Consider the following 27,972-nt stretch of genomic DNA (forward strand, 5'->3'; position numbering starts at 1 on the left):
GCCCTTTGAACTTTTATCAGCTACAATATATATACAAAATATATATATAGCAAGAGCAACTACCAAGTTGAACAACAAAAACAGAACAGGTTATTGAAGTTAGCAAGGGCCCTGCTGAGAGGTGGAATCGCCAATGCTTCGCACAGCTCTGCAACATTGCTACTTGATTAACCCCTGATATATATCCGAGCGCACATATCTGGGCAGGGAATCCTTCTCCATCAATGTGAAGATTCTCTTCTGGGCCAGATCAAATGTGCTCACAGATGGCTCCACCAAGTTCTTCATCGTCACAGATTTGGTGAAATGGTCAATGTTCACCTAGTTAAGAGGGAAGCAAAAATTATCACTATGGGAATCACACTTGCTGTAGTCCCTCATGAGAGGTTACCCACATGATTCTCCCATTACAGCAAATTTGGAACTGGCAGCAATGACATAGAGTCTAGACTGTTAATTACCAACACTGTAAATTTCAACTGCAATAAATATGAATCGTAATGCATTCAACATCTGGAACACAGACGCAAAATTAAACTATTTGAGCTTCTGGGCGTAAACATTGCCACTTGAGGTCTGAATTCCAGATTCTGAATTTTTGCTAGAGGAAGGGTAGTAAACTAAAGTTCTATCCAGACAAGACAGAGGTGCTCTTGGTCAATTCTGTATCAGATCAAGGACTGAAGAGTCAGCCTGTATGGATGGAGTTACACTCGCTTGGAACGAACAGCTTCACATACTAGTGGTGTTCTTAGATCCATGTTTCCAACAGAGGTCTTCTGTGACACTGCCTAATTGGTTTCCATTGGTACACCAGTTATAGTACACTTTGTATGAGGGAGCCGTTGCTTATATGGCACTCAGTAGATATGCTGGAGCTCTGCAGAGCTAGGGTCCCTTCCGCACATGCAGAATAATGCACTTTCAATCCACTTTCACAATTGTTTGCAAGTGGATTTTGCTGTTCCACACAGCAAAATCCAACTGCAAAGTGGATTGAAAGAGCATTATTCTGCATGTGCGGAAGTGGCCTAGGGGATACAACTGTGCATGGAACTGACTTGTGTGTTGCAGTCAACAGCCACTATGTGATCTCTCTTTCACTGCTACCCACTGACCTCTTTGGGAGCCTCACTTTGGATAAACTCTTCATAGATTTTCTTGGCCTTCTCAGCCATTTTGGCAGGGAATTTGATTTTCTTATAATCTTCGCAAGCGATCCAGAACTCAATGTTCTCCTCACTGAACTCAGACTGGAGAAAGTTTCGGAAGCTGGCAAGGCCATCTGCGCAGAAAATGAAAGTTCACCACTTGAAATCACCAGTTGTCCACAATCCCATCAGATTAGAGACTGCTTTGTGCTCCAGCACACAAAAAGCAGCATCACTCGGAGCTGCACAGAAGGAAGAATCCAAATGACAGCAGTAATACGATTATTTCCCCAGGAGCGAGAAAAAAGGTTACTAAATGCTGAACGAGCTTTCTGATGTTCACTGAACAGATTCAAATAACTCCCTGGTTTATGTTTTCAAAAAGAAGTTTGGCTACTTCTTCTTTATCCTGACATGGACTTCGGGCAACCTGAATTCTTTTGCACAAATTAACTGGGCCAAAGTGCACCTGAGAAAACATGTTTCCAATGTTGTGGCTGTTTGTAAGTCGAGTTGGGGAAGTCTGACCTTGTGAATCATATTTAATGAGTATATTAAGACTTTTGCTTCTGTAGCCTTTGCGATAAAGCTTTATTTCTGGAACTTTTGATGATTCACAATTTAGCTTTTTGCTCAACAACCTGACACGGCAGATATCGCATCTGATTTTGGACCTAAGTATTATGGCTTCCTTTAGAGAAGCCTTAGTTGTTTGAGGGGTTGCTTTGTGGCAGCCAGCGAAAAGTATGGCTGCCCTGTGATGCTTCTTTGAATCCCTGGAAGGTTCTCCCTGACTGAGGAAGAAGGGCTGTGAGTCAGTGTTATAGCATCTGCTTTATATTCAGAAAGTGACCAATTTATTTCACACATCTCCAGTTTAAAAAAATGACCAGACAGCAAGTGATGTGAAAGACCATTACTGGAGAGCTACTGTCGGTCAGAATAGATAACGATGACCCTGACAGACCAACAGTTTGACGCCAGGCAGCTTCATGTGCTCATTAAGTTAGCAATTCCTAATCCCACACCCTTAGCAGAACCACATTTCACAGAGTTCTCTGGAAAAAAATGACCTACATTCAGCAAAGGAAGCTCAAAAATGGTTTAGTAGAAGAGTCATGTAAGTCACTCCACTTCCACACAGTCTCTGCTGTCAACCAACCTTCCACATGTGTACCAAATTACATGGAGTAGCTGGTTTGTCAGAGTTCTCCTAAAAAAGTGGAATTACATGTATTCAGACCACATAGGGTCCGGTTCACAGAGTGTGATGGAAGCAGAGGCTCATGCTGCCCCCCTCCACTGCGCAATTTCAGTGTGGCAATGCTTTCTCACACATACTGCCCAATGTACAAACTCAATGACTGTTAAGTCACTTTGAGTTTGCAATATTACAAATACAAATACAAAACCTTTAATGGCATATAAAGAGTGGTAGAGTTTGCAATATTAGACCTTTTCAGTCAATATACCATCAATCATTATGTTTACTATCTGTGGCCATAGATTCCTTCCTCTCACCTGTGTCTTGAGGACCGGCAATATTTTGTTTTTAACCAACCACTTGGTTCTTCCATGACAATATAATAGAAATTAAACTCATTAGGGAACTTTTCATTCAGTGCTACCTTTGTATCTTCCTATCGCTCTCAGTGCCTCAGCACAGTGGCTTAGCCCGTCATTTCTAATGTTACTGGGATGAATGCTAGTTGGAAGATACATACTAGACTAAGACTTACAGGGATTTTGAAGGAGTTTCTCCAAAGAGTTACGCCACTGCCAGGCTTCCTCGGGAGAAGGCCTGTAAATACAAAAGGGATAAAAAGAAAGTATACCCTTCAAAAAACTGCAAAACAGAAAACAATCAATGATGAAATGTAGAGAACTTCTTTGAGCACTTAAACATCTCCTACTGAAAAAAGATGAAGACTAATATAATACCTCTTGGACATTATTTTCTGACATTCATGACAATTCTGTATGGTTCATCAACATGAAGCTGGAAGGCTGAGGGAAAATGGTTTGAATACATGATTATACTGAGTCAGAACCTCAGTATCAAGATCAATGTTTTCTACTCTGATAGAAAGTTCTCCACAGTCCAAGGTACTCTCTTTCACATCACCTGGTTCTTTTCTACCTGATGCTTTTCACAGCAGCTGTCTGGGATTGCCTGCAAGAAAGATGCTCTGTTAAAGCCTTCAACTTGCAAGAAAAATGCCTTGGCTAAGATCAACTACAACTACAAACTATATAGAAATGGCAACACTCAATCCAGGGATGTCACCACTGCAGCTCCATCGATACATTACAAAATCTTTGTGTTTGCAGGGGAAAACACCAGAGCTTTGAATTGGTCATGCAATGTGAGTTTTTGGTCTCTTCCACACATAGTGTTTCTCTTCTGCTTGAGATCAGAGGAAGCAGGGAGAAGACTTACCCGCTGTTGCAAAACCTACAGGTAGCCACCACCTTAAGTAGCATGATTTTAACAATAAGAGCAGATCCACCAGATAATTTGTGAATGAGAAAACAAAAGGAGAGAAAGAGTGAAGTTGATCTTTCTCCTCCACTGGGTGACTTTCCTGGCCATCGATGAAGCAGCCCACAGCAAGTTGCTTCTCAAGCTCCTCGGCCTGTTTCAGCTCACGCTGCCCATCTTCTGTGCTTTCAGAGCAGATGGACATCATTGTCCTTGAAAGGACGAGTGCTTCTCTTCTGGTGCCCATAGCAGCTGCTCCCTCTGTTTCCTACTAATGTCAAACAGGTCAAGTGACCTTCATTTATTTATTTTTCTACCTATAGCCTGCCTTTCAGATACAGAGGCAACTGAAACCCAGTTCGAAACAAAAATTCCAAAATAATGACACGACTGAAAAATAGCCAATGGAAACACATCAACGAATACCGCTCAATATTTATTTCCCTTTAAAGCAGACTTTAAAATGACCATCGTTGCCAAAGCTGTCCTCAATGACCCAAACTATCTGTTTCTGTAGAGCTTCTCACATCCAATGACAAGATAAACAAGGCTCTGCAAGAGCAGAAAATTAAAGAGTTGACCCAAAGCCAATCAGATATGTATCGCAGGATGAAGCGCACATTACACTTGATGTGGGCTATTTCCTAAAACAGCATCCTTTGGGGGGGGGGGATGGATTAAATTAAAATATTCGCACCCCCACCTTCTCCCTCGCATCTCAAGCTAGTTTACGATCCCAACAGTAAAAACAAACAAAATGCAATAAAATCTCCATTAGCTCACCCTACAAAAGTCTCGCACTGGCACTCCATGCCCACAAACAAAAAAGCTTTACAGTGCCTCCTGAGAATTTCTAAAGACAGCCCCCCCCCCTTCCCCCTCTGCCAAGGAGGGAGCCCACTCCACACAGTGGTTTGGTGCCCATTATTTCTTTACCAAATATCAAGCCAACAGAAGAGAGTTTTAAGTAGCTTTATTTGCAAAGAAAGGGGAGACACCCGCTTGGGTACATTCCGCCAAAACAGTATATCCACAGCATGTTTATTCCCTTCTCCCAAATTCATCACACCCCCTCTGTTGGCTAAGGGTACTTAGAGTCACAACTTTCCGGTCTGCCTATTTACATGTACCTCCTTAATATGTGGCCCCCTCCCGTATTCTTCCTATATGTTCATTATAATACAGTTTGTTGTCAGAGCACGTGGATAAGTTAATATGTATTAGCCTATTAAGCATGCTCAGTATGTACAATCTGATACAAGCCTTGCTCTTCAGCCTAGTCATCCAGTGGTCTTATCTTGTCCTGCCACAAGCATCCTCCCTTATGACTCATCTCCTGATTCCTAGTAGAAAACACATTTCGCGTTTATCACAGTGGGAACCACTAAGGAGAAAGAATGTGCTGCATTGTGTTGAATGTGTTCAAGTGGGCCTCCGTAAGCAAGGGAACATATGGGTGGCAAGCAGAAGACCGCAGTTGGTGTACAGCAGTCTTTAATGTGTCTTAACTGCAGTATGCACAATTTCTACACAGGACACAAATTGTACGGGATCACTATAACCTGTTGTTATACATTTCCCTACATAACACAGCTACTGGTGTGGGTTGAGGCAAGCAAATTCACCATGTCATGACAAAAGGTTGCTAGTTCTGGGTTGGGAAATAGCTGGAAATGATGGGGTAAAACCTGAGTGAGAAAGGGTGGAATTTGGGAAGAGGAGGAACTTCAATGGAGAATAATGCCATTGAGTTCACTTTCAACAGGGCATTTTGTCCAGGTAAACTGATATATAACTCATAATATATGCAATGTTACATAGTATGTGGAAAATGGGGGTAGTGGAGAGGCTTATCATGTGTGTGCAGTTTTCAGTAAGATTTCCTCTTTCTGGTCTAGGGCTTGGAATTACTGTAAAACCACAGTTTCTTAAGACTGGGTCTTCTGGCATTTCTTCTACTCTTTTGTCTTTTAACATCTCTACAACTGTCCCATGTGAAAGCAGGCAGGGAAGGGAATGATCTATCTCTATCCATATCCCATCTCCTGCCCAGCTATTCATTCTCTAACCAGAAGTTCAAAGAGGTTTCCTGTTTCCCTCCTTCTGTCCCTCTCACAAACCTTTCTCAAATTCCCATGGCCTGTTCAGGGATGCAGCAAATGATGCCCTTTGTCTCAGACAAGACAGGCCAAACATTCTTACAGCAATTATGTGACCTTGGGGATTTTTTAAAAAGAGAAGAAAAGAAGAAAGCCATATATAGAAATGGTGTGTGGAGTCAAAGACAGAAACAAAGCCCTAGTCTTGTTTTGTGCTGACTCAGAGAGTTAATGCATCTCTGGAATATTGTACAGAGCTATTAATTGGCAAAGGGTTCTATCCTACAGACTTGGCCCAAAGCCGCCCTCCTCGAGGAACAAGAGTTCCTCAAGGAACAAGAGTTATAGGGTCGCCGGCTCCTAATTGGGAACTCCTGAAGATTTCAAGTAATGACAGGGGTGGACAGGAACTCAGCATGTGTTATTTATTTGTTTATTTATTTAATTCATTGATACCCCAGATTTCTCCCCAATGGAGACCCAAAGTGGCTTACATCACTTGCCCGTCCTCCATTTTATCCCCACAACAACCTGTGAGGTAGGTTAAGCTGAGAGAGCGGAACCAGTCCAAGGTCATCCAACAAGCTTTCAGGGGAGAGTGAGGATTGAAACCCAGCCAGGTCTCCTGGCTCCAAGTCCAACACTCTGACCACAACACCAGACTCAAAAAGCATGTTTCCTGGGGTTAAGACTCCTTGACTAAAATGGGTTTTACTTCTGAGTAAGAATTGCTCAGTCCTTTACTTGCTCCCCCCACCACCAAGTTTATTAGAAAGGTTAATAGCAATAAGGGTATGTGTGGCCAGGCCAAGGTCACCCAGCACGTTTCCATGGCACAAGTGGGGAATCAAACCTGGGTCTCTCAGATACTAGTTCTACCATTCTTAACCACTACACCGTACTGGCTTTCACATTTACATTTATTTACTTGTTTATTTCCCACTTTTTCTCCCCAGTTGGGACTCATCTCACACTCCAACACAGCCATTTTCTCCAGGGAAATTGATATCTGTCATCTGGAGATCAGTTGTAATTTTGGAAGGTTGGCAATCCTAGGCCCTTTCTGCATGGGCCAATAAAAGCGGGGGGAAACCTACCCTTGCCCCAGCCCCTTTGCACGGCTGGCTGTCCACGACGTGTTGGCCAGGGCACGTGCCTTCAGATGAAGGTGCATCCTTTTTTTCTTCCCTACCAGCTGTGCTTCCCAGGCAGGCAGGACCAACCCCCAGGGCCATGATACGGTCCATTTCCCCTGCATGGCTCTGCAGATGGGAGCCGGGGAAGGGTTTTCCAAGAATTCCAATATGTTTGATTCTCTTGTTCGAATGCATCTCACAAGCCACGTTAAAACAAAAGAATCGCACAATGTGATTCTTGAAAAACCTGGGTTGTGGGGCAAAATGCAGAGCAGATCTGCATTAGGATCGGGATCCATGCGAAGTCCCCCCCTAATCTGGGTTTTTTACCGATGTTATTCCAGTTTTATTGGCCTGTGAAGAAAGGGCCCTAGACTTACAACAGAGGGAATGGTAGTGTCTTGTTAATGCATCTTAGGTGCAGCCTTTTGTGCAGGATCACGCTCAAGAAAGGCCCCTTTTGCCAATCCAGCATAGAATGGATTGGCTGGTGCTTGTGCCATCACAAAGGCACCTCACTGTCAGGAACAATTATTCATTATTTAACAAAAACTTATTTGGATTTAGAAACCAAACAAAAACTGAGTTGGACAAACTTAGAGGAGACTAAAAATTATTTTTGAAAAGTGGTCAGTCAGCATTTAGTGTGTTCTGATTTAGAATCTAGTTCTCCTCAACTCAGTTGAATTGTAATATAACATAAACCCATTCATATTTACTGAGTTACTGATTTACAATTGCAGCAAGACAAAAGAACAGCAACTCTGAAAGACATTGTTTGGGCCTTTCCATATGGCAACAACCCAGGATCATAAAGGGTTGCCAGTCCTGGGCTGGGAAATTCCTGGAGAAATAGGGATAGGTCCTGGGGAGGGGAAGGTCAACATGGTATAATGCCATAGAGTCCATCTGGAGATCTCCTGTAATTCCAGGAGAAATCCAGGTCCCACCTGGAGACTGATAAACTTATCAGAGATCCACAACTTGGAGTAGAAACAATAACCTAAGAAATGTCAGGTACCTTTACCATACAACATCTTCACACACTTTCTATGAGAAGGCACCTGAACAGATGGTGCTACACCTGCCCTACAGATTGGCAGGGTTAGTTAGTGCCAAGAGTTAAGTCACACATCTGATCTACCTGGAATGAACCCTGTGGATATCTTCTTGGGTCCCTTTTCTGACACTCTTCTTTCCCCTTCCCATACTCTTGAGCCAACACTTAGGAACATAAGTTCCTTAATGATATGTGTGACTTCAAGTCAGGTCAGAGGAATCCCAACCAGTTCATGTCACATGTATCATCTAGCTGAGTCCTAAAATGAGAAGTTCCAGGTCTCAAATGTAGCCATCCTTTCTGCAAATTGAATTATATTTCCAAGTGAATAAGGGTGGAAGAGGGGAGATCCCAAATCTTTTCCTTGTCACAAACTTTCAGACTCCATTTCCCATCTGTAAAACAATGGCCCAATCTTCAATGTTGCTTTGAAGACCACCAAGCAAAGGACCACCAGGCATTTAAAATGTTGACTGTACAGTCCTTTGCAGAGGAAGATTTCAGTGGTCCAGGTTGGGGTATCAGGTGCCTATTTAGTTGTTAAGTTTTAGTTTGACTATTTTTACTATATCACCTTAGGATATCTGAAAGCAGTCCTATGGCATCTTAAAAACTGATTTTATTTCTCTATAAACGTTTGTGGATCAGAGCCTTCGGTTTACCAATGTAAAATCATGGGGTCTAGTCTACAAAAGCTTACCCTAGAATAAAATTTTGTTAGATTCCTCTTTAGTTTTGCTGCAACAGACTTGCACACTTACTCTTTTGAGCTATAGTGATTTGCCTGTCTGCCTGATGGGCAAAATAAGGAATAAATTACATAAAGCAACAGGATAAATTACAAAAACGCAGACCAATCTGGCAGATTGTCTCAGTTTGCTAAAAGCCAGATGCTGCCATTTGTGCAATGGTTTGAAAAAGTACACGCAGCCCGGCCTGTATCAAGAGAAAGTATGGTCTCAGATATGATCTCAAAATAATCACTCCAGTAGGTACTGTAGAAAAGAACCCTCCTTATTCAATGTTGGCCAGTGTAAGGCGCCTGTTTTCCGTTGCCTCGGGAAGAAGCCTCACTCAGAACTGCCCATCCCAATTTGTTCCTAATTGCTATCTAAAGGAACAGCACAAAATCTATTTAATGGTTTTTAAAACATGGCTAATAACAGCTGCGCTAGTCACGAGGCAATCTCCAGATTGACCTCTCTACACAGCAAACCCTCCTCAAAATATAATTGGAAACAGATTCTAAGACAATAAAGCCATGTGAAGTTACCCCCTCATGCAACGAGGCTAGCTCCCGTTTCCCCTTAGAGAATCAGACGCTGCTAGTGTTTGTTCTGTTCCAATTCCTGGAATTAATTTGCCTCCAGGACAGAGAGGGGACTGTTTTCTCATAGCTAAAAATGACAGTTATTAGATCAACAGGCCAAAGCACTTTAAAAGAGATCAGAGCGCAGGTTGAAATGTCCTCTCAAATATTCAGCACCAGCTTTTCTTCCTGCAGTCGCTTTCATCTGCTGCTGCTGCCCCCGCCCCCCCCCTTATGTTCCTCATAAGTTTCTTCTCTTCTAACCCCTATCAACAGTTTTACTTAGGAATGGAACTTTATGGCCAAATGTTTGGACCAAGAAACCTGAGATCAGCATTGACAATCATGGGATCAGCTGAAAATACATTTTGCTTCTCCTCTATAAAAAATGAACGTAGCTCCCTCATGTATCATTGAGATATTTAATTTCCTGATTCATTGCTCATTTTTTAAAAAAATGGCTAATTTCTGCATTAGTCCATCAGTAGAAACAGGCTGGGATTAGACCGTACAGCCTCTGCTTTGCACAAGAAGAAATGCAATGAAAGCAAAAAATCTCCAGGGTCTGTGTGATACAGTGGCTAGAATGATTGGTTCAGAGCAGAGAGATTTATAGGTTCAAGTCACACTCTCTCTCTCAGCTTAATTTATCTCAAAAGTTATTGTAATAATAAATTGGGAGCGAAATCATCATCTGCAGTGCTATGAGCTTGTTGCAAGAAGTATGAAAATATACCATATTTGTTTCTGGGTCCTACAGCATCCTAGCACCAAAGAAATGTAAACAATTAGCTGCCCCCCCCCCCCCGGGCCCATATTTCTATCTTCAGGCTGGAAAAAGCTTCTCTTACTATACTTTTACAAGCCAGGCTTTTACTAAAGACTCAGGTATAAGACCAGTAAAACTACAACAATCTGAAGCATGACCACAGACCCTAAGGGGAACAGACATGCACCATTGGGTCCTTCCTATTCCGCATGAATATGTAGGTGATCCTCACAGGCCTGCACAGAAAACCTATCATAGCATAACATTAGAATAACTACATTTTAACAATGCAGTTCTAATCAGATTTACATCCTTCAAAGTCCATGAAAGTAAGAATGTAACTCTGAAGAATGGAACTCTGTAGGATGGAACTGGTAGGCAACTGATATAGGGCCTTTCTAAGCAGAGTTACACTCTTCTAAGTTCATTGGCCCATTCCGCACAACACAAATAAAATGTTTTCAGGTCGCAAAATGAATGTTTTGGAGTTGTATTCTGCACAGATTTTCCCCAAAAAACGTTTTCAAAATGTTTTATTTTCCCTGAAAACATTTTATTTTAAAACCGCCAAAGAGGGTTTTTTTGCTGAAAATGTTTTGAAACTGGTTTCTGTTCGTTGTGCAGAGTTCAGGAAACATTTTATTTCCCCTGCCCCCTTTTAGAAGCTCTTATTTTGTTGCCATTTTCTGCCGCTTGTGATTCTCCATTCCGTCCACCATTTTCTAAAGTTCCCCCCCAGAGATTTCCTCTGCTTGCAGTTTATCCACCTACCATTTCCTTGTAAAAAAAATGCATAAATAAAGTTTTAGTTGCCTATGATTACACACACAAGTCTTTTTCCTTTCTTTGTTTTGGGGAAGGTATCTCCAAAGCTACAATAACTCGAAATATGCTCATATTGCAGATTCCAACATCGTGTCATTGTAGCTTCAAAGACATCAACTCCAAAACAAAAGAAAAAAGAAAAAAATGACACATGCATGGAATTGCCAGGCAAAAATAATTTTATTCATATACCTTATACTCGGAAATGGCAGGTGGATGACCTGCAAACAGAAGAAACCTCTGTTGGAACATTCTACAAATGGTGGGCAGCATGGAGAATCCAGGAAATGGCAAGCACAGAAAAACCAAGTCGGTCTGCGGAGAGCAGGTCAACCCAATTCTTTTCAATGGGTGGCAGAACTGTCCTCTGAGTGGCTAAGATTCTCTTTTGTGTGTCTGTTTATCTTCAAAAATAACTGCTCAATTTAAAAAATAAATAAATAGAGAAACTATATATTGCCGGAATCTGCAGAACCAGCTGAGTACAACTATTTATTTTTGGGGGCTGAAAAGATGCCCAGTATCAGAGCCTGCAGAGCAAATGTCCTGCGGCAACCTTCAGCAAATGGTGGCAGGGAGAATCCCTTCTGCTGCACACAAAATGTTGGACCCAAGGAGAGGGTGAAACTGACCAGAGAGCAAAATGGTCAGGCGGGAAACGTAAACCGCCTCCTGAGCTCCACATTCCACACAGCCAAGCAGACAACATCTTGCAGAAAAGGTGCATTTTGAAGCGATTTTTTAAAAAGACCTCTTGAGTGGAAATAAGGCCTCCTAAGGATGTCTTGGGGAAAAGGCTGTACAGAGTGACTTCTCAGGACACCTTTTTTGCATCCTCAGGATGTCTTATTTCAACTGTGTGGAACAAACTAGAGAGCAGTCCCTGGCATCTCCTGTTAGAATATATGAATTATCCTGCATTGGACCAACCATTCATTTAATCCAGCATCCTCTTTCACACAGAGGCCAACCAGTTTCCCTGGAGGAACAACAAACAGAGGGCAGAGGCCAAGGTTTTCCACAGATGTTACCTCCTCGCACTCATATTCAGAGGTTTAGTGCTTTGTAAGTGAAAGTTTCCGTCAGTTGCCATGGCCACTAATGGAAGTATCCTCCATAAAATCCAATTTCAAGCAGCAGGTGTTAAGAAAGACCTTTCTCTGCCTGAGTGATTATCCATCAGCCTAGACAACCCTGAACTGGCTTAACCAATAGCCTGACTCAATATAAAATAGCTTCATATCTCAGGAAATACAATTATATTATGCAGATCTCTCACTAGAAAGATTTATGGCCTCAGAGTTTATAGATCTTCTGTCTGAGACAGACAAGTGTATTGCCATGAAAATATACTGCAGTTCATATGTTACCAGTGACTTCTGTAAACGGTCCCTCGTTCAACTGGGCTCCAGTGCCAGTTGCAAATAGTTATTTCAAAAACCTGTCTTGAATAGTTCAGTGGTTGCAGCCTTACTTCTGAGCCTTCACTGGCTTCTCCGGCTTCTCCAGGTAAGGGATGATCAGGTCAATTGCTGAGTCAGGCTTCTGGAGCAGTATGCCCAACTTGCTCTTGATCTCCTTGGCCCTGGTAGGAGAGAAAACATGTCAAATGTGGCTGCCAGTTTATTTACTAATAGCTGGGTTGAGGAAAATACATTTCTCAAGCTGTATTTACTTGAATTTCTAAGTGGAGCATTTCTTGGGTGCTGTCTGGTTTCTGGGCTGTATGGCCGTGTTCTAGCAGCATTCTCTCCTGACGTTTCGCCTGCATCTGTGGCTGGCATCTTCAGAGGATCTCCTCTGAAGATGCCGGCCACAGATTCAGGCGAAACGTCAGGAGAGAATGCTGCTAGAACACGGCCATACAGCCCGGAAACCAGACAGCACCCAAGTGATTCCGGCCATGAAAGCCTTCGACAATACATGGAGCATTTCTGTTTACTGCCTCCTCAATAAATATCAATACCTCTGCTGAGGCATCTTTGAAGTATTTCTCATTATTTTACTCTGGTTCCACAGAAGATATTTTCATTCCCCTTTCCCTTGAATCCCACCACACCTTCTGCTCATTCACCAGCCCTCCTCCTCTCCGCATTTTGGTGATACCAAATTATGTAAATTATAGGTAACCTTCCATTTTATTTTATGTATCCCCCCCCCCCCAACACACACACACACACACATCCAACCAAGGATCTCAGGTGGCATATCTTTCTTTTAGACACTTTCTTGTAACTTAAACACTTAAAATTATTCGTGCTGCTTGTTTTATCTTTAAAAGGTAGATTTGGTGAGAGGGCATTACTGATACAATAATCACTACAGTTCAACAACAGTACTAGCCACACCGAACAAGGAAGAACAGTTGGCAAGAAGAAGTAAGGGAAGAATGGAGCAACAGCCACAGCTATATCCTCACCTGACAGCTCAGTCAGAGCACATAAAAACTGTGCCCTGGTAAGGACATGGTGTGCCCTACTGAGAACCTGTGGCAAGCATATTGGCAACACCTCACCGCCCTGAGATGCTGTCTCATGCTGGAAGTGAAATAATATGGGGAGGATATAGGAGCATGGGAGAAAGAAGAAGCAATAGCAGAGGATACTAGTTGTGCTGATCACCTGATAATCTCTTGTTTCTGGCAATAATTTAGATCACGGGTGTCAAACATGCAGCCCGGGGTCAAATCTGGCCCCGAAAGGGCTTATCAGGCCTGTGAGCTAACCCCCTCGCTCCCAATCACCAATCCAGGCACCCACCCCATCTCACTCCCAATCTGGCAAGACCCCCCCCCCCCCATGCCAATCTGGTCTGGTGAGTCTCTTTTTGTACTTGCAGTCCAGTGATGAAGATTTTACAGGGAAAGAATTGCACGCAAAAAGGGTATGGGTATTAACCTTTCCTCTCCCCCCTCTTGCTCTGAATCCCTACATTTCAGCACAGGAGACAATGTGGCACCAGTCTGAAAAAAGTATTTCCTCCAGTGAAGTTGCTTTTAACAATGCCTTATTCTTCCAGCAGAGTATATTTTTAAATTCATGGGTGCCGTAAACCATATTTACAGACACCTGCACAAAAGCACATTACTGCAATTGATACAAACGTTACCCAAATTGCAGCACCAAAATTATAACACTAAATTATAACACTAAAAATTATAACACCAAAACATCTGACTATGGTAACAGAAACATTCATAAACAATATTGAAGAGGGAAAGTGCTGCAGTCCTTTATTTGAAAAACACTATATCCTAAATATTACTTCTTTCTTTTATTAGTCACAAATTTAATTTACTTTGTAATCAAAAAGTAAAAGGATCAAGCGCTATAGGAACCATGTCACCCCATGGGACTAAAATTCAAATTGCTGGTTTTTACCTATAAGGACCTAAATATATTGGGAACAGGGTTACTTGAATGACTGCCTCCTTCCATACCAGCCCACCAGTAAAGAGTCTCATCAAAACCTCCATTGGCCATGCTCCATCTGTGGAAATATGACAGCTGGTGACCAGAGACAGGGCTTTTGGGGTGGTAGCACCTAACCTATGGAATGCCATCCCCATTGAAGATCATACAACATACACTCTCCTTTACATGCTATGGTAAAACATTACTTTTTATCCAAGCATTTGACTATGGATTAACCCTGGTTTTATACACTACTGTAGCCTATTATTGAAGACTGTTTTTAAGCTGTTAGATTTTTACGCTGCATTTATACTCTGAGTTGCTGTTTTTTTTCAATTCTGATTTTTTAAAAATGATATATAAAATAGTTTGTTAACTTTTAGCCACTTTAAAAAAATTAAATAATCTTTTACTTGCAAAGCCACCTCAAACAGGGTATCTGGAGTGATGGAATAAACAGAGTCTTGGTTAATCAAAAAACTTAAGAAAACATTGTTAAAATGTATTGTTCTAAAGAGTAATCCAAACAGAACTGACCAGCTTTTCAACAGAACTCTGAAGCTGTGCTTTTGCAGTGATGGCATTTCTCACATCATGAAGAGCTTTATCTGTCTACAGCTGCAGATTTTGTTGCCGTCAAAGGCACAGCTACAGATACTAGCCAAGAAGCTGGCAGCACTAATTTAAATACAATATTTTTAAGAATCCCATCAATTACAATGTTTAACCAAGTAATACAAATGCCAGAAAACTACAAATGTGTGTGTGTATGTTACAATCCATATAGGCTAAAAATACTAGGCAATGAAAAGCCTTCTCTCGCACACAATAAAAACTAGTATTACTAACAATAATTCATTTGGCCTCTGTCTAGTTAAAGCGCCAAAGTCATCTACTACACTATAAAAGTCAGAATTGTGTAGTATAAGATCATACTCAGTTCAGTTCAGTTTGACCTTTAATGGCATAAAAGTTTGCAGATTATTTACATTTAGACATTTAAATATTAGTATTTAAAATGTTTTCCAAAAACTTAGCCACTGCCAAGGTAATCGATGGACTACAGCCCCTCAGCAAAAAACGAGTGGTCTGGAATTTAGAATAATGAAGTCTTGGAAGCAGCAAAGGATAAATTAATAAGATCATACTCAAATAACTCAGAGCTAAACTAACATATGCAAACAAAACCTCTTCAGCAAAGTATTTTAATTAAACCAAGGCCCCTTCCGCACATGCAAAATAATGCGTTTTCAAACCACTTTCACAACTGTTTGCAAGTGGATTTTGCCATTCCGCACAGCTTCAAAGAGCATTGAAAGCAGTTTGAAAGTGCATTATTCTGCATGTGCGGAATGAGCCCAAGTGTAGAATCAAGAAACCCTCTACTCATTCACACAGAGAATTTCCCTTCTGCTCCCTTTTCTCTCCCAAGTTCATAAGAACTACCTTGCTGGATGAAATTTAAAGCAGGGGTTTAAACTTTGTTTAGCTGTGGTCACATTAAGAATTTTGAGAGCTTTGTGAAGGTAGTAACAAAAAAAATGGCTGCTATGAACTCTGGGGTCAATTATCAAAGAATGGGAGGTTTCAAGCCAAATCTACTCCTGTAAGGTCCCTTCCACATATGCAGAATAATGCACTTTCAATCCACTTTGTAGCTGTGCGGAATAGCAAAATCCACTTGCAAACAATTGTGAAAGTGGATTATTCTGCAGGTGTGGAAGGGGCTTAAGTAATGTATTTGTTTGGGGTTAAATGCCTAGAATTTTGCGGGAGCTTTTCCAGAATTCATTCCCATCAGCTTCACCAGCATGGCCAATTGGCCACGCTGACAGAGGCTGATGGGAATTGTAGTTCCTGAACATCTGAGAGCCGCAGGTTCCTACCCCTGGTTTCAGGCATTTTCCAGGATGTTCATTCACATCTCTATCGTTTCACCAGTATAGGGCCACTGGCCAATGCTGGACAGAGGCTGATGGGAATTGTAGTTCCTGAACATCTGGAGAGCCGCAGGTTCCCTACCCCTGGTCTAGCTGAACAGTTATGGGATGCTGCTGTGTTTAGAGATTACCTGTTCGTTGCCTGCCTGAACAGAATTCAAGTTAAAATAGTCATCATGGCAAGTACTTTTGGTTGGGAAGGTATACTTGGTGATCCCGAGTATAATAACTCCTATATTGAAGGTGGGGGTTTCTGAATGGGTGTTCCCTACAGACACAAAGGTAATGATGCCTCCTGGACTTCTTTGCAACATCTCCTGCTCCAACGAGATGAATGGCAGGTTGGCTCTTTGCTTAGAAAGTGGATACCAGGAAATACATCAGTAGTCACCATGATGCCCTTGGCCACCATGTTGGAGATCAAAATCTGTCTAGTCAGACACTCTATTGTCTCCAGGTTCACAAGGAAAGAATGAAAGTGCTGTGTGTCCCTGATATTTGGTACTTACGGGTAGATTTCCTCTGTACTTAGGAACTCTGTTTAGCTACCTGGCTGACAGAATCTAGAACAAAAGTTGATATTGGATATTCTATAAGGAAAATTTCTGCTTCCACATGGTTTCATTCCTTAACAGTGTGGGGGAAGGCATTTTCTTTACTTTTGCAAATATTAAAACATTCTGATTGGTCTTCTGCAAGAATTTCAAAGGCAGTTTATCAAAAGATGCAGGATATCAGAGACCCCTTGGAAAGTCTCCCTGTTAGTCATCAACCCCAAGTCTTTCCCTTTTTTCTCTTTTCTCATACAGGAAGTCACAGAGTTCTCAAGACTGACCGTTATGTTCTTGACTTTTGGGGCTTTGGAGCCAAAGTCTTACTCATCAGTCTCTTTGGAGGATGTCAGCAGATGTGAAGGCCATTATATAATCAGAGGTTCCAAGAAATCCATTCATTTGACCTGGGAAAAGGCCTTTTTCATAGGCCAAAGGGTGCCTAAATCCCCATGCTCTCTTTTGACCGAGGTGTCTCTGGGGTAAGGAGATTCACATTACAACTGCACAGGAATAGCAGAATCAAATTGCATCTCTCCCCCGCTTTCCCCCCTCCCCCCCATATGAGAAAGAATACTTTTAATCTTGGAAGTCAAAGACAAACAGTAGCGAAATACTTCAAATAAAACAGGAATGTGGCATTTTAACATTTTAGAAGATAATAACGATTTATTGTCCTTTAAAAAAAATTGCTGTCAGACTATTTTTTGTCTTACACCGTGGGAGGTTCTCAGACCCAGCGTGGTATTGTAAAGAGTGGTGGACTCTAATAATCTGGAGTACTGGGTTTGATTCCCCACTCCTCCACATGAGTGGCAGACAATTATTTGATGAACTGGATTTGTTTCCCCACTCCTACACATGAAGCCTGCTAAGTGACCTTGGACTAGTCACAGTTCTCTCAGAGCTCTCTCAGTCCTGCCTACTTCACAAGGTGTCTGTGGTGTGGAGAGGAAGGGAACGAGTTTTAAGCCACTTTGAGACTCTTAACAAAGGCTCTTTTTGTTCCAACAAAACAAGACTGGATTTTAAAAGTCACAGAATATGCAGAGATGGCAAGGCCGACGGTGCTTATAAGAGATAGGAATGTGGATAATTTCCCTGAAGATTGGAAACTCTTTGCTGACTACCTACTGAAAACATACACAAACAGGGAAATAATGGCAGGATTTGAGATTTAAATGAAAACAGCGGATTGGACTAAAATAGTTTTATAAGAAGGATTAAAAGCAGAGGAAATGCCAGCTAAAAGCACAAAACTAGATTTGAGTTTGGATCCATAATGAGGTAGCTGGAAGTCACATATGTATGTAGTGATTTCTTGAAATGTGTGTTGTTGTTGTTGTTTGTTGTTGTTGTTGGGGAGGGGGAGTAGATTTGGGTTGGGGTTTTTTGTCTGTGTTGTCTGCATGAGAAGTTGCGGTAGTTTGCCATTGTGTTCCTCTGAAGAGTCTGCCTTGATGGTCTCTCATCCAAGTATCAACTCTTCATAGTTTAACAAGACCTTCCCTCCCTGGCTGTTCTTAGGGTAAGTAAGATGAGGTGACTCCTGAATGTCAGCAGATACTCCTTGCAAAAGCATAGCATCTCTGCAACAAACCACCATAAGCAGGATAAGGTTTGCAAATTCATTAGAGATTTCAAGGAATCCAAACTACGACCTTCCTGTTCAGTAAGATAGCAACTGTGGATGCAACATCAAGTTGTAATTGACTTATGAGGACCCTAGCAAGGGGCTTTCAAGGCAAATAAGAAGCTGAGGTGAGTAGGCAGGAACATTTCTTGGGGACTTCCCAGGAAGCCAGCCAAGTATATTATACATCTGACTTCTATTATACCCAGAGAGTGGACTTTAGGAGCACTAACCCAGGAAATCACTCCACTAGATTGCTGAATGATCCCTGGAGAAAAGATGATCAGGGACATTAGGAATTTAAGGGCTCTGACATAGCATGGTTCCGAGATGAGCCAGTGTGGTGTAGTGAGCAGGGTTACAAGCAGAGGTGGGATCCAGCAGGTTCTCACAGGTTCCCGAGAGTAGGTTACTAATTATTTGTGTGTGCTGAGAGGGTTACTAATTGGTGATTTTGCCACATGATTTTTGCCTTAGTGACGCCCCTCCTCTCAACAGTAGTGTGCAGAACTTGAAGCAGTCTAGCAGGAGGTGCACCGTAAGGCGCATGGCAGCCTGCACCCTCACGTGCATTCGCTTTCCCTGCCATAAGCGACTCAGTATGGCGCAGCGGCTGCGTCCCTGCCACAACCTCCGCCCAGGAATGCCCTCAGCCCATGGAATGCCCGGCCACACCAGCGCATCACTGGGCTCCCCACCCAGTCTCCCAGCATTGGCTAATGGTTCACAGTTTGAATCCCACCACCATGGGAACCTGTTACTAAAATTTTTGGATCCCACTACTGGTTACAAGCCTGACTCCTGGATCACAACTTGGCCACAGATCTCAATGACTAACAATTATTTCTCAAGGAGTAACTAGATCAGATAGCAGAATATGAGTGGCTGGATCCTCCTCATTTTGAAAAAGAAAAAAGAAACAACTGTGAGAATGGAACATGCATCAGGGTGATGTTATTGAAAAAAGAGGATCAATTATTTTGGGAAGAAGGCATCTGTGGTCTAGGATTACTTTGATAGACTATAAAATCTCATGTCAATTTCAAGGGTTTATTGCTCAAGCGATAGACACAAAGCATTTTTTTTTTAAACAAAGGAAGCCCTTCTGAAATGCTGGCCCGGAGAACGGGAACTTCTGTTGGGTGTATGGGTGAAGAGGGGAGGAATGAGAAAACCCAAAGAAAGCAAAATGTGAAGGGGGGAAGGGGAGTCGTACTCTAGCAGGTTTCAGAAACCACAAAGGTTCTCTCATCTGAGAGCATAGTGCAGGAGGAGGGAAAATGTGGCTAACCAAGAATCCCATCTGAAGGGAATGTGTGCTCAATGTGAAGTACATAAATGGCCTGTGTTAATTGGTTCAGGTTTTATTGAATAGAAGAGTGACAACCTGATTTATGGGGTGTTCCAGGCAAGAGAAGAGCAGAGGCAGTTCGCTATTGCTTTCCTCCATCTAGCAACCCTGATCTTCCTTAGTGGTCTCCCATCCAAGTGCTAACCGTGGCCGACCTTGCTTAGCTCTTAAGCTCCAATGACCTTGGGAGAGTTGGGCTATTCATGCTGCTAGGTTTTATTAAAGGCAGCATTTAGCATTTATTAGCCAGAATCCTAAAGCTCCTTAAAAGATTTTGCCAAAACACTTCTCCTCCTGTGCAAATAAAGATACAAAAAAAGGGCACAGTTCTAAGCAGGATCTCACTCCATTATCCTGTTGTGGTACTGATACCCTATTTCTTCCTAAGGGTCCTTTAACAATATTGCTGTTGGATATCCAGGATTCCCTTCCAGGAGTAACACAACCAGAACTCTGAGTTCAGGAAGGTTTTAGGGGCAAGTGACACAGTCAAGGTCATGAAGATCCTAGAGAGAGTGTGTAGACACACTTATGACTGAGAAGGGCATCGCTTAGAGAGTTTTCCCAAGAGTGCAGTATCAATATAACCACAAAGTAGAACTTGTAAGATTTGGCATTTATGCTCTGTTGTAACATTCCACACAATTGAGAAATCGCAGGACATGAACACAAAGGATTCAAGAGCTTTTCTTTGCTGTTTTATGTGAAGATTTCTGAGGTTACCACCTCAGAAAGGAGTGTTTATGTTATTGTTATAAAAAGGTTGACAGTTGAGCAAAACTGATCCGCTGAGGAAAAACAGGCTTAGGGACAAACTAGACATGACAAACCACATATATTTATCCACACATGGGTGTGTTTGGTACATGAAATAGAGCACACAGGTAAAGGGAGTGAAATTGTCTCTTCCTCAGCCTTACCTCAGCATGTTTCATTGTCTGAATCATTTCTCCCCAGTTGCAGGGCTAGGAGCAAGCCAGACTTGAATAAAAGAGTTAGACCAGGGTTCTCCAATGTGGTGTCCATGGGCACCACATTATTTGCAGACATTTGGAACCTGGCAAACATTTTTAGAAAGTGAAAGGAGCCAGACGGGGTTTTTGCCCAACAAACTGCTTTTGCCCCAACAAGGCTTCTGATTACTCACTGGAGCTCTGACTGGCTGGGCAGATTTTTAAAATTTGCTTCAGCAATAGCTGCCAACACAGCTCAAGGATCTTTGCTATATGACTGCAGATAAGCTGTGTGTATGCCATAAAATATTTTAAACAACACAGCCATTGGTAAAGGGATCCTGTTAAACAAAGCAGCTGTCTGAAATGCTGAAAATCTTAGCCTTATGGTAATTCAGAATGCATGTGTGTGTTCTGGATCTGTGAGTGCACCCCCGCTTGCATGTTGGCTCTTCCTTTAGCTCCTGGAAACGCTGGTCGTTTTCTTTTCAGTGCTGCTTTCCCTGGCCGTCCCTTCAAGACTGGTAACTATCACCCATTTCTGAAACCCTCTCCAACTTCTTCCCTTTTCTTGCAGTTAGCTCTTGCATGCTTTGTGCATTCGTTACTTAAAATTTCATTGATAAAGTCATATTGTAATTATACAATTGCTTGCTCATTTGAGAGTTTTCACTTAAGACTATCCCGGTATACATAGGTTATAGATCCAAGTCACCCGCTCTCGCTCATTATCTCCATACTGCCTACCTAGGGTAACAAGATAGCTCTATTATCTGCTTTGGGCTCGATACCTGTTGTTGTTGTTGTTGTTGTTGTTGTGGTGGTGGTGGTGGTGGTGGTAGATTTCACAGCTGCCAGATATTTAGCTGGTTGAGGACCTTCATTACAATTTGAGTCTCACCCAGGGGCCTAGGAAGTTGTAATGGATCGGCATAGTAGCCTTCTGAATTTGACAATGTTAATATTGTCAATTCAAAGATGTTTCAAGTGCTGCCCTAGTGTTTTTGGGATGGTGCCCAGCGTGCCGATTACCACTGGGACGACGCTGGTTTGTGCCACAGATGCTGAAGCTTGATTTTCAAATCATGGTATCTAGTGACCTTCTCATGTTCTTTTTCAGTGACCCTTCTGTCACCTGGGACTGCTATGTCGATTGTGGTCACTTTCTTGTCCTCGATCACGGTGATGTCTGGTGTATTGTGTTTCAACACTTTGTCTGCTTGGATTCGAAAGTCCCACAGGATCTTGACCTTCTCATTTTCCATTACTTTCTCTGGATTGTTGTTGTTGTTGTTGTTGTTGTTGTTGTTGTTAATAATAATAATAATAATAATAATAATAATAATAATAACAATAATAATAATAACAATAATAATAATTTGACTTAATAAACCGCTCTCCCCCAAAGGGCTCAGTTATGTAACATGTTTTCCTACTTATTTATTTGAGTTTTAGAGATATTTGCATACTAAACTCTGAAGACCATATATACAATTTTAGAAAATAAGTTGTGTCAGAGTATCTGGGAGCTAGGTTGTATGAAGAGCTGAGGATATGTAAAAATGAGTTTCTGTGTGGAAGGAAAACATTTGTTGTGAAATTGAGAGGAGTGGCTTTGTATAATGGCTAAAGGAATGTGAACTATGATGTTCCTGGTTCAAAGCTTTTCTCAAGCACAAATTGATCAAGAAGCCTTAACTGCCCTCATAATTCAGCACGGTTACCTTAAATAGGCAGCCTCCACTTTACTTGGGAAGAATTAGCTGGAGACTGGGGGGTGGAGTGGGGAGTAACTGGGTAGTCTGGGGTGAAAAGTCTCAAATGAACAGGGGGTACAGTTGAAATGTTTTTTTATTAAAGATTTAAGTAATAAAAACAAGACGTTTATCTCAAATAATGAGTACACAGACACACAAAGAGCTGACTTAAGAGGAAAGGGAGGAAGTTGGATAGGATTTCAGGGATGGGTGATAGTGACCAGTCTTTAAAGGATATCCCTTTTGTTCTCCCCCACCCCCACCCCGAGGCATTCCTCCCTTTGGGCAAAGTGGGCAGCTGCCCAGGGCGCCACCTGGTGGTGGGCGACAAAATTGCAGGTTCATTTGTGGGGGATTTTGTATTTTCAGTGTTTTTCCATTTTTGGCATGCAGGGGGCGCGGATTTTAGACTAGCAGCACCAAAATTTCAGGGATTTTTTGGTAGACTCTCCTGATGATATGACCCAAGTTTGGTGAGGTTTGGTTTAGGGAGTCCAAAGTTATCGACTTCCAAAGGGAGTGCCCCCATCCCCCATTGTTTCCAATGGGAGCTAATAGGAGATGCGGACTACACCTTTGAGGGTCCATAACTTTGGACCCGCTGAACCAAACCTCAAACTGGGTGGTATCATCAGTATGAGTCCTCACGAAGACACTCTGAAACTTTTGCGCTGCCATCTTAATAACTGCACCCTCTGAACACAATAGACACCCCCTAAATTTCCCCCAGATTCTCTTTTTAAATCCACTCCCTTCCTGCCAGTGCTTGTTTTCTTTCTTTCTTTTATTCTCTCAATGCCTAATAAAGGTGGTGGTGGTGGTGGTGGTGGTGGTTGTTAAATCCACCACTTCGGCATGGATTTAAAGGGAGAATCTGAGGTCCCCAGTTTTAACATTGAAAGGGATGCTGTTTCAGAGTAGGGGAGAATCCACCACAAAATAGCATCACTTTCAATGTTGTTTAAACTGGGGGCCCCAGATTCTCCTTTTAAGATGGATTTAAAAGGAGAATCTGGGCTCCCTAGTTTAAACACCATTGAAAGTGATGCTGTTTGGGGGTGGATTCCAGCATCACTTGTTTAAACTAGGGAGCCCAGATTCTCCTTTTAATCCACCTTAAAGGGAGGATCTGGGGTCCGCAGTTTAAATAACATTGAAAGTGATGCTGTTTCCCCCAATTGAGGGGACTGGATACAACACCATAAAATGTTTTCATAGCAGTAATAAAACATTTTGAAAGCATTTTGAAAATGTTTTCCAAAAATTATTTCGGCTGTGTGGCATGACCTATTGCTGTGTTCAGATTTGTGAGTTGGGGCATGTTCTATAATGTGATGGTGATTTTGAAACGACCTGGTGGAAAAAATCATTGTTTGGTCATGGTGGGGGAGGGTGGCCGCCCGTGGGGGAGGGGGGCATCAAACTCAGGTTTTGCCCAGGGCTCTAGTTTGCCTAGGTACACCTCTGCCCCCCTTTTACATGGGGTTCCAAATCACCCTGGAGTGACACCATGGAGATTAGGTAGCCCCATTGACCAGCCAAGCGCACCTTAAAGACAGGGGGGAAATTCAGCAGCCAACCGTCTTTCTGCCCAGGCTTGATACACAAGACTGTTCCCAAAACTCTCTGAGAGGAATCCATTTTGTGTGGAGCAGTGTCTTGCTCTTATGCCAATCTTTGGCCCCCATGCCTTTGTGGCACCCCTTAGCAAGACAGGGGTCTGACTACTTAAAGCATATGCATGAGTGCTCCCATAAACACAATCCCTGTGCTGGATTAAGACAAGTAGGGCCCTATGTTACATCTTGTAGCATTGTTTCCCAAAAAGTAATTTAGTAATTTTTAATAAATTGGGGCACAGAGGCCCATCATAATCTGAGGTTCTAAACTGTAGCTTTCTCAGCTTGTACATAGCTCTGTCTCTGCCCCATTGCCACAAACATGACAACAGATCTGCTACCAATGTGTGGCTGGGAAATTCTAATGCATGCAACCACCTCTCCCCATGTAGCTCAGGAGGATGGAACATCCCTGTGCCAGATCTCCACATGCCACAACCTTCTTGTCCTCATTTCCTTCTTTTACCAACTTCTGGATAATCTTCTTGTTTCTATGCCTTTCTCATGGGTTGCTTTATCTCTCCCCTGCCCCAGAACCTCCTCCATCTCTCTTGTCCATCACTGCCTTTTTCATTTTCACCAGTTCCCTGATGCAAGTGCTTATTGTGTTGAGGCTTTACTGGCACACATGCACACATTACAAAGATTAGATAAGGCAAGGCTGCAGGTCTGAGGCAATGCGATGAAATGATGTAGGTCCGTGGTGGCGAACCTTTGGCACTCCAGATGTTATGGACTACAATTCCCATCATCCCCTTGGCCATGCTGGTAGGGGCTGATGGGAATTGTAGTCCATAACATCTGGAGTGCCAAAGGTTCGCCACCACTGATAGGTGAACCATGCTCCTCCTCCGAAAGAACGATTCTCCAACTGATATGGCAGAAGAGGAGGAAAAGGGATAATCCGGCCTCTGCCTCCTGTCAAAGGAATAAGAACTGTAGGATGACTCCATCCCTTTTGTCCAAGACAGACCACCACCAGCAAGGGAGGACCATAGCCCAATTTAGATATAAGTTCTAACTTCAAGCATATCTTCACTCCCTTTCCTTTGTTTCAAGTCTTGTATTTCTCATGAGTAAGGGACTGTATTCCATTATTAATGGAAGCTGTTCTGGGAGAGGTGTCAGAAAAGCAAGATATTAAACAATTAATAATTAATAAAATACGTGCATTTGAACATGCAAAGGTGCTACATAAATGCTGAGAAAATATCTAAGTTTTTTCAAAGAGGCGTATCATATCCCATGGAATTAGACTGTGTCTATCTCGTTATGTAAAAGTGTTCCCTTGTGAGAAAACAAAAGTACCTACTTTTTATCCAGCAAATCCTGAAAAGTATGTTTGCTGGTTAAAAAATCCATCCAAATATTTTTGAAAGCCTGACAAAGTCAAAGCAGGAATTGTGCAAGTAAACGGGAAGAATTTTTTCCCACCATTGCTGCCAACATCAGCTGAATCTAATCCTCTTTTCTCCAACAACACAAAACAGAAGTTCTTATTCAATTAAAAATAGACTAGTGATAGCCCTCCACTGAAAAAAGCCCTCCACTAGAATCACTATTGAATAATAATCCCTTAGCATCTTTGTGTCACTTTTGGATGTTAAAAAAATGCTTTCTGCACATGACCTTAGTAATCCTTAAAAAGATCCAAGTGGTATCAAGATGACCTGAAAGCAGCTTCCTATATAATTTATGAAAATATCGGTTCCTCAACTGCATGCAAGTTTTGGCTATTTGGCTTTGGAATAGTGGTGCCAAATCTCAGAAAGAGGATATTTGAGCATTGAAGCAGACCAGAAACGTCAGACACCTGTTTGTTTTGCTATCTTAAGGCGAAGAGTTTGGCCTTGTTTTAAGTTAGAACTTCTAAGGGGTCTTCTTCATTGTCTATTAAAGAAGTATTTTTGTGGTTATTTGTGTATTGTTCACTTAGTACAAAACTATCCCACCCTTGCGCCATGGAACTCAGGACAGTGCACGTTATTTTGTGCTCCTCCGTTTTATCCTCACACCAACCCTGTTTAGGAAGGTTGGACTGAGAGAGAAGAAATTGTCCAAGTTCATCCAAGAATTGCAGAGTTAGCTATTTGAACTGGGTTCTCCCAGATCCAAATCTGATGCTCTGACCACCACACAATATTTAGGTTGCTATTCAATTTAATCTTGATTCTACTGCCCTCTTATATGATAGATTGTAAGCCGAAGCTCTCAAGCAAGATCGCCAGGAGATGCCCTCCTAACCAATTAAAGGTGTTAGTTTGATGGGTAGATGAGTTTTCCATGGCACCCCCACAATTATAGACAACCTCCCCAGGGTGGTGCACCTGTTCCCCTCATTATTGATCTTCAGAAGTCAGTTGAAAGCCTTTTCATTTAGGACTGCATTATGATCGATTTAGCTTTTATTATTGGCAGTCCTTGTTGGGAGTTTTTTAAATTGTGACTTTCATGGGTTTTATAATAGTATTTTATTGTGTTTTTGGAATGTTTTACTTATATTATAAGCCGCCTAGAGATCCGCAAGGGAGAAAGGCAGTTAGTAAATAACAAACAAATAAACAAATTGGAAGCACGGCAGCTTTCCTAGGACTACCCAGTAAATCATGACTGAGGCACTTGTGGTAGTAGCAGAATTATGTGAGGAACTGAGTGTGTCACTAAGTCCATAAGAAGCAGTATGATGCAGGTGATTTAAAGTTTACCTGTCCAACACTCCCACACTGCCTTTTAAATGCTTTTTTCTCCCAAGAACTGAGGTAAACTCCATGATGGGGGAGGGGAGTGTTTAAAAAATAGTTTGGGGTAGAAGTCCGTTTGGGAGAACCCAGTTCAAATGCTCACTGTCCCATGGAACTGACTGGGTATTACTGGGTCAATTTCTCTTCAAGCCTAGTTTTACCTCAGAGGGCTGTTGTGTGGAAGTGTGGAATGAAGCCTGACACAGCCAAAGCAGGGATAAAACTATGTTAAACAGACAAATGGATAAATAGATAAAAAGTATTCGTAGACAGGCGTTTCTGCTCCCTTCTTTCATCTTTGCTGTGCTTTAAATCATCCCCAGCTAATAAGAAAGTGACAAGACCCAGGATTAATCTTGAGACATCACAACTGTTGTGCTCGGAAGCAAAACTGGAACCATTGCCTTCTTCAATAGCCTACACCAGCTCTTTGGCACTGTACTAACGAAATTGGCCTCCGTCAAAACAGTGATTAGTCCAAATTTGGTACAGCTTTCTAGTTTCATGCATTCTATCTGTCTCAAGGTGATTCTTTTCTGCTTTAAGAGACTAACAGTGCAATCCTACGCACAGTTACTCCAGCCTAAACTCATTAGCCCCAATGGGCTTAAACTGGAATAACCCTGAAAAGGATCGCCCTGTTAGGCACACTCAGTAAGGACTTCTATGCAAGCAGATTTTACTGAGTTTGATGGTGCTGACATTTGAGCAAAAATGCTTAAGACCGCTCTGTTACTGTTTCCTTTCCTGTTTTCATGAAGTTTGAACCTATCCAGACCTGAAACACCAGGCACGCAATTTGCAAGGAATTTGTCTTGGGCAAACTTCACAGGAACGGTGCTCTCACCCACCTCCCGTTCCTACCAAGGGAGCTTTCCTTAACTGATAAGAATACACAGGAGATTTTCTCTCTCTGCATACCCCTCAGTGCAACTCCTTCTGAGCCCATCGTTGCCACGCTGCCCTTCATCCCGTTCTTACCTCTCCAGGCATGTGTGGGGCAAGGCGGCTAGTCCTTTGCACATTTTGCCGGTTGGTTGGTGACAATGTCCTGTCCTGGACGCCGAGCAGACCGCGTGAGGGAAAAGGCTGTGGCTCTGTCTCTAAAGCCGGCTGCCTCTTTTCAGTAATATATAAAGAGGCTGCCTTGAATCCCGGCCAGCCCCTTTGGCCAATCACATCC

At 42.3% G+C, this 27,972-nt stretch overlaps 1 protein-coding gene across 1 annotated transcript; it reads right to left on the reverse strand.

Moving 5' to 3' along the window:
* On the reverse strand, nucleotides 1-27,889 carry RGS5 (regulator of G protein signaling 5). Its single transcript, XM_048497536.1, has 5 exons — nucleotides 27,771-27,889; nucleotides 12,306-12,416; nucleotides 2,891-2,952; nucleotides 1,119-1,285; nucleotides 1-321 (listed from the first exon to the last, which is right to left on the reverse strand). Exons 1-5 carry the CDS (start codon nucleotides 27,812-27,814, stop codon nucleotides 160-162), a joined length of 546 nt encoding a protein of 181 aa, XP_048353493.1. The 5' UTR covers nucleotides 27,815-27,889; the 3' UTR covers nucleotides 1-159.
* Between the last annotated feature and the right edge of the window lie 83 nt (nucleotides 27,890-27,972).

Source organism: Sphaerodactylus townsendi, linkage group LG05 (genome assembly GCF_021028975.2).
Source record: "Sphaerodactylus townsendi isolate TG3544 linkage group LG05, MPM_Stown_v2.3, whole genome shotgun sequence".
Classification (NCBI taxonomy): domain Eukaryota; kingdom Metazoa; phylum Chordata; class Lepidosauria; order Squamata; family Sphaerodactylidae; genus Sphaerodactylus; species Sphaerodactylus townsendi.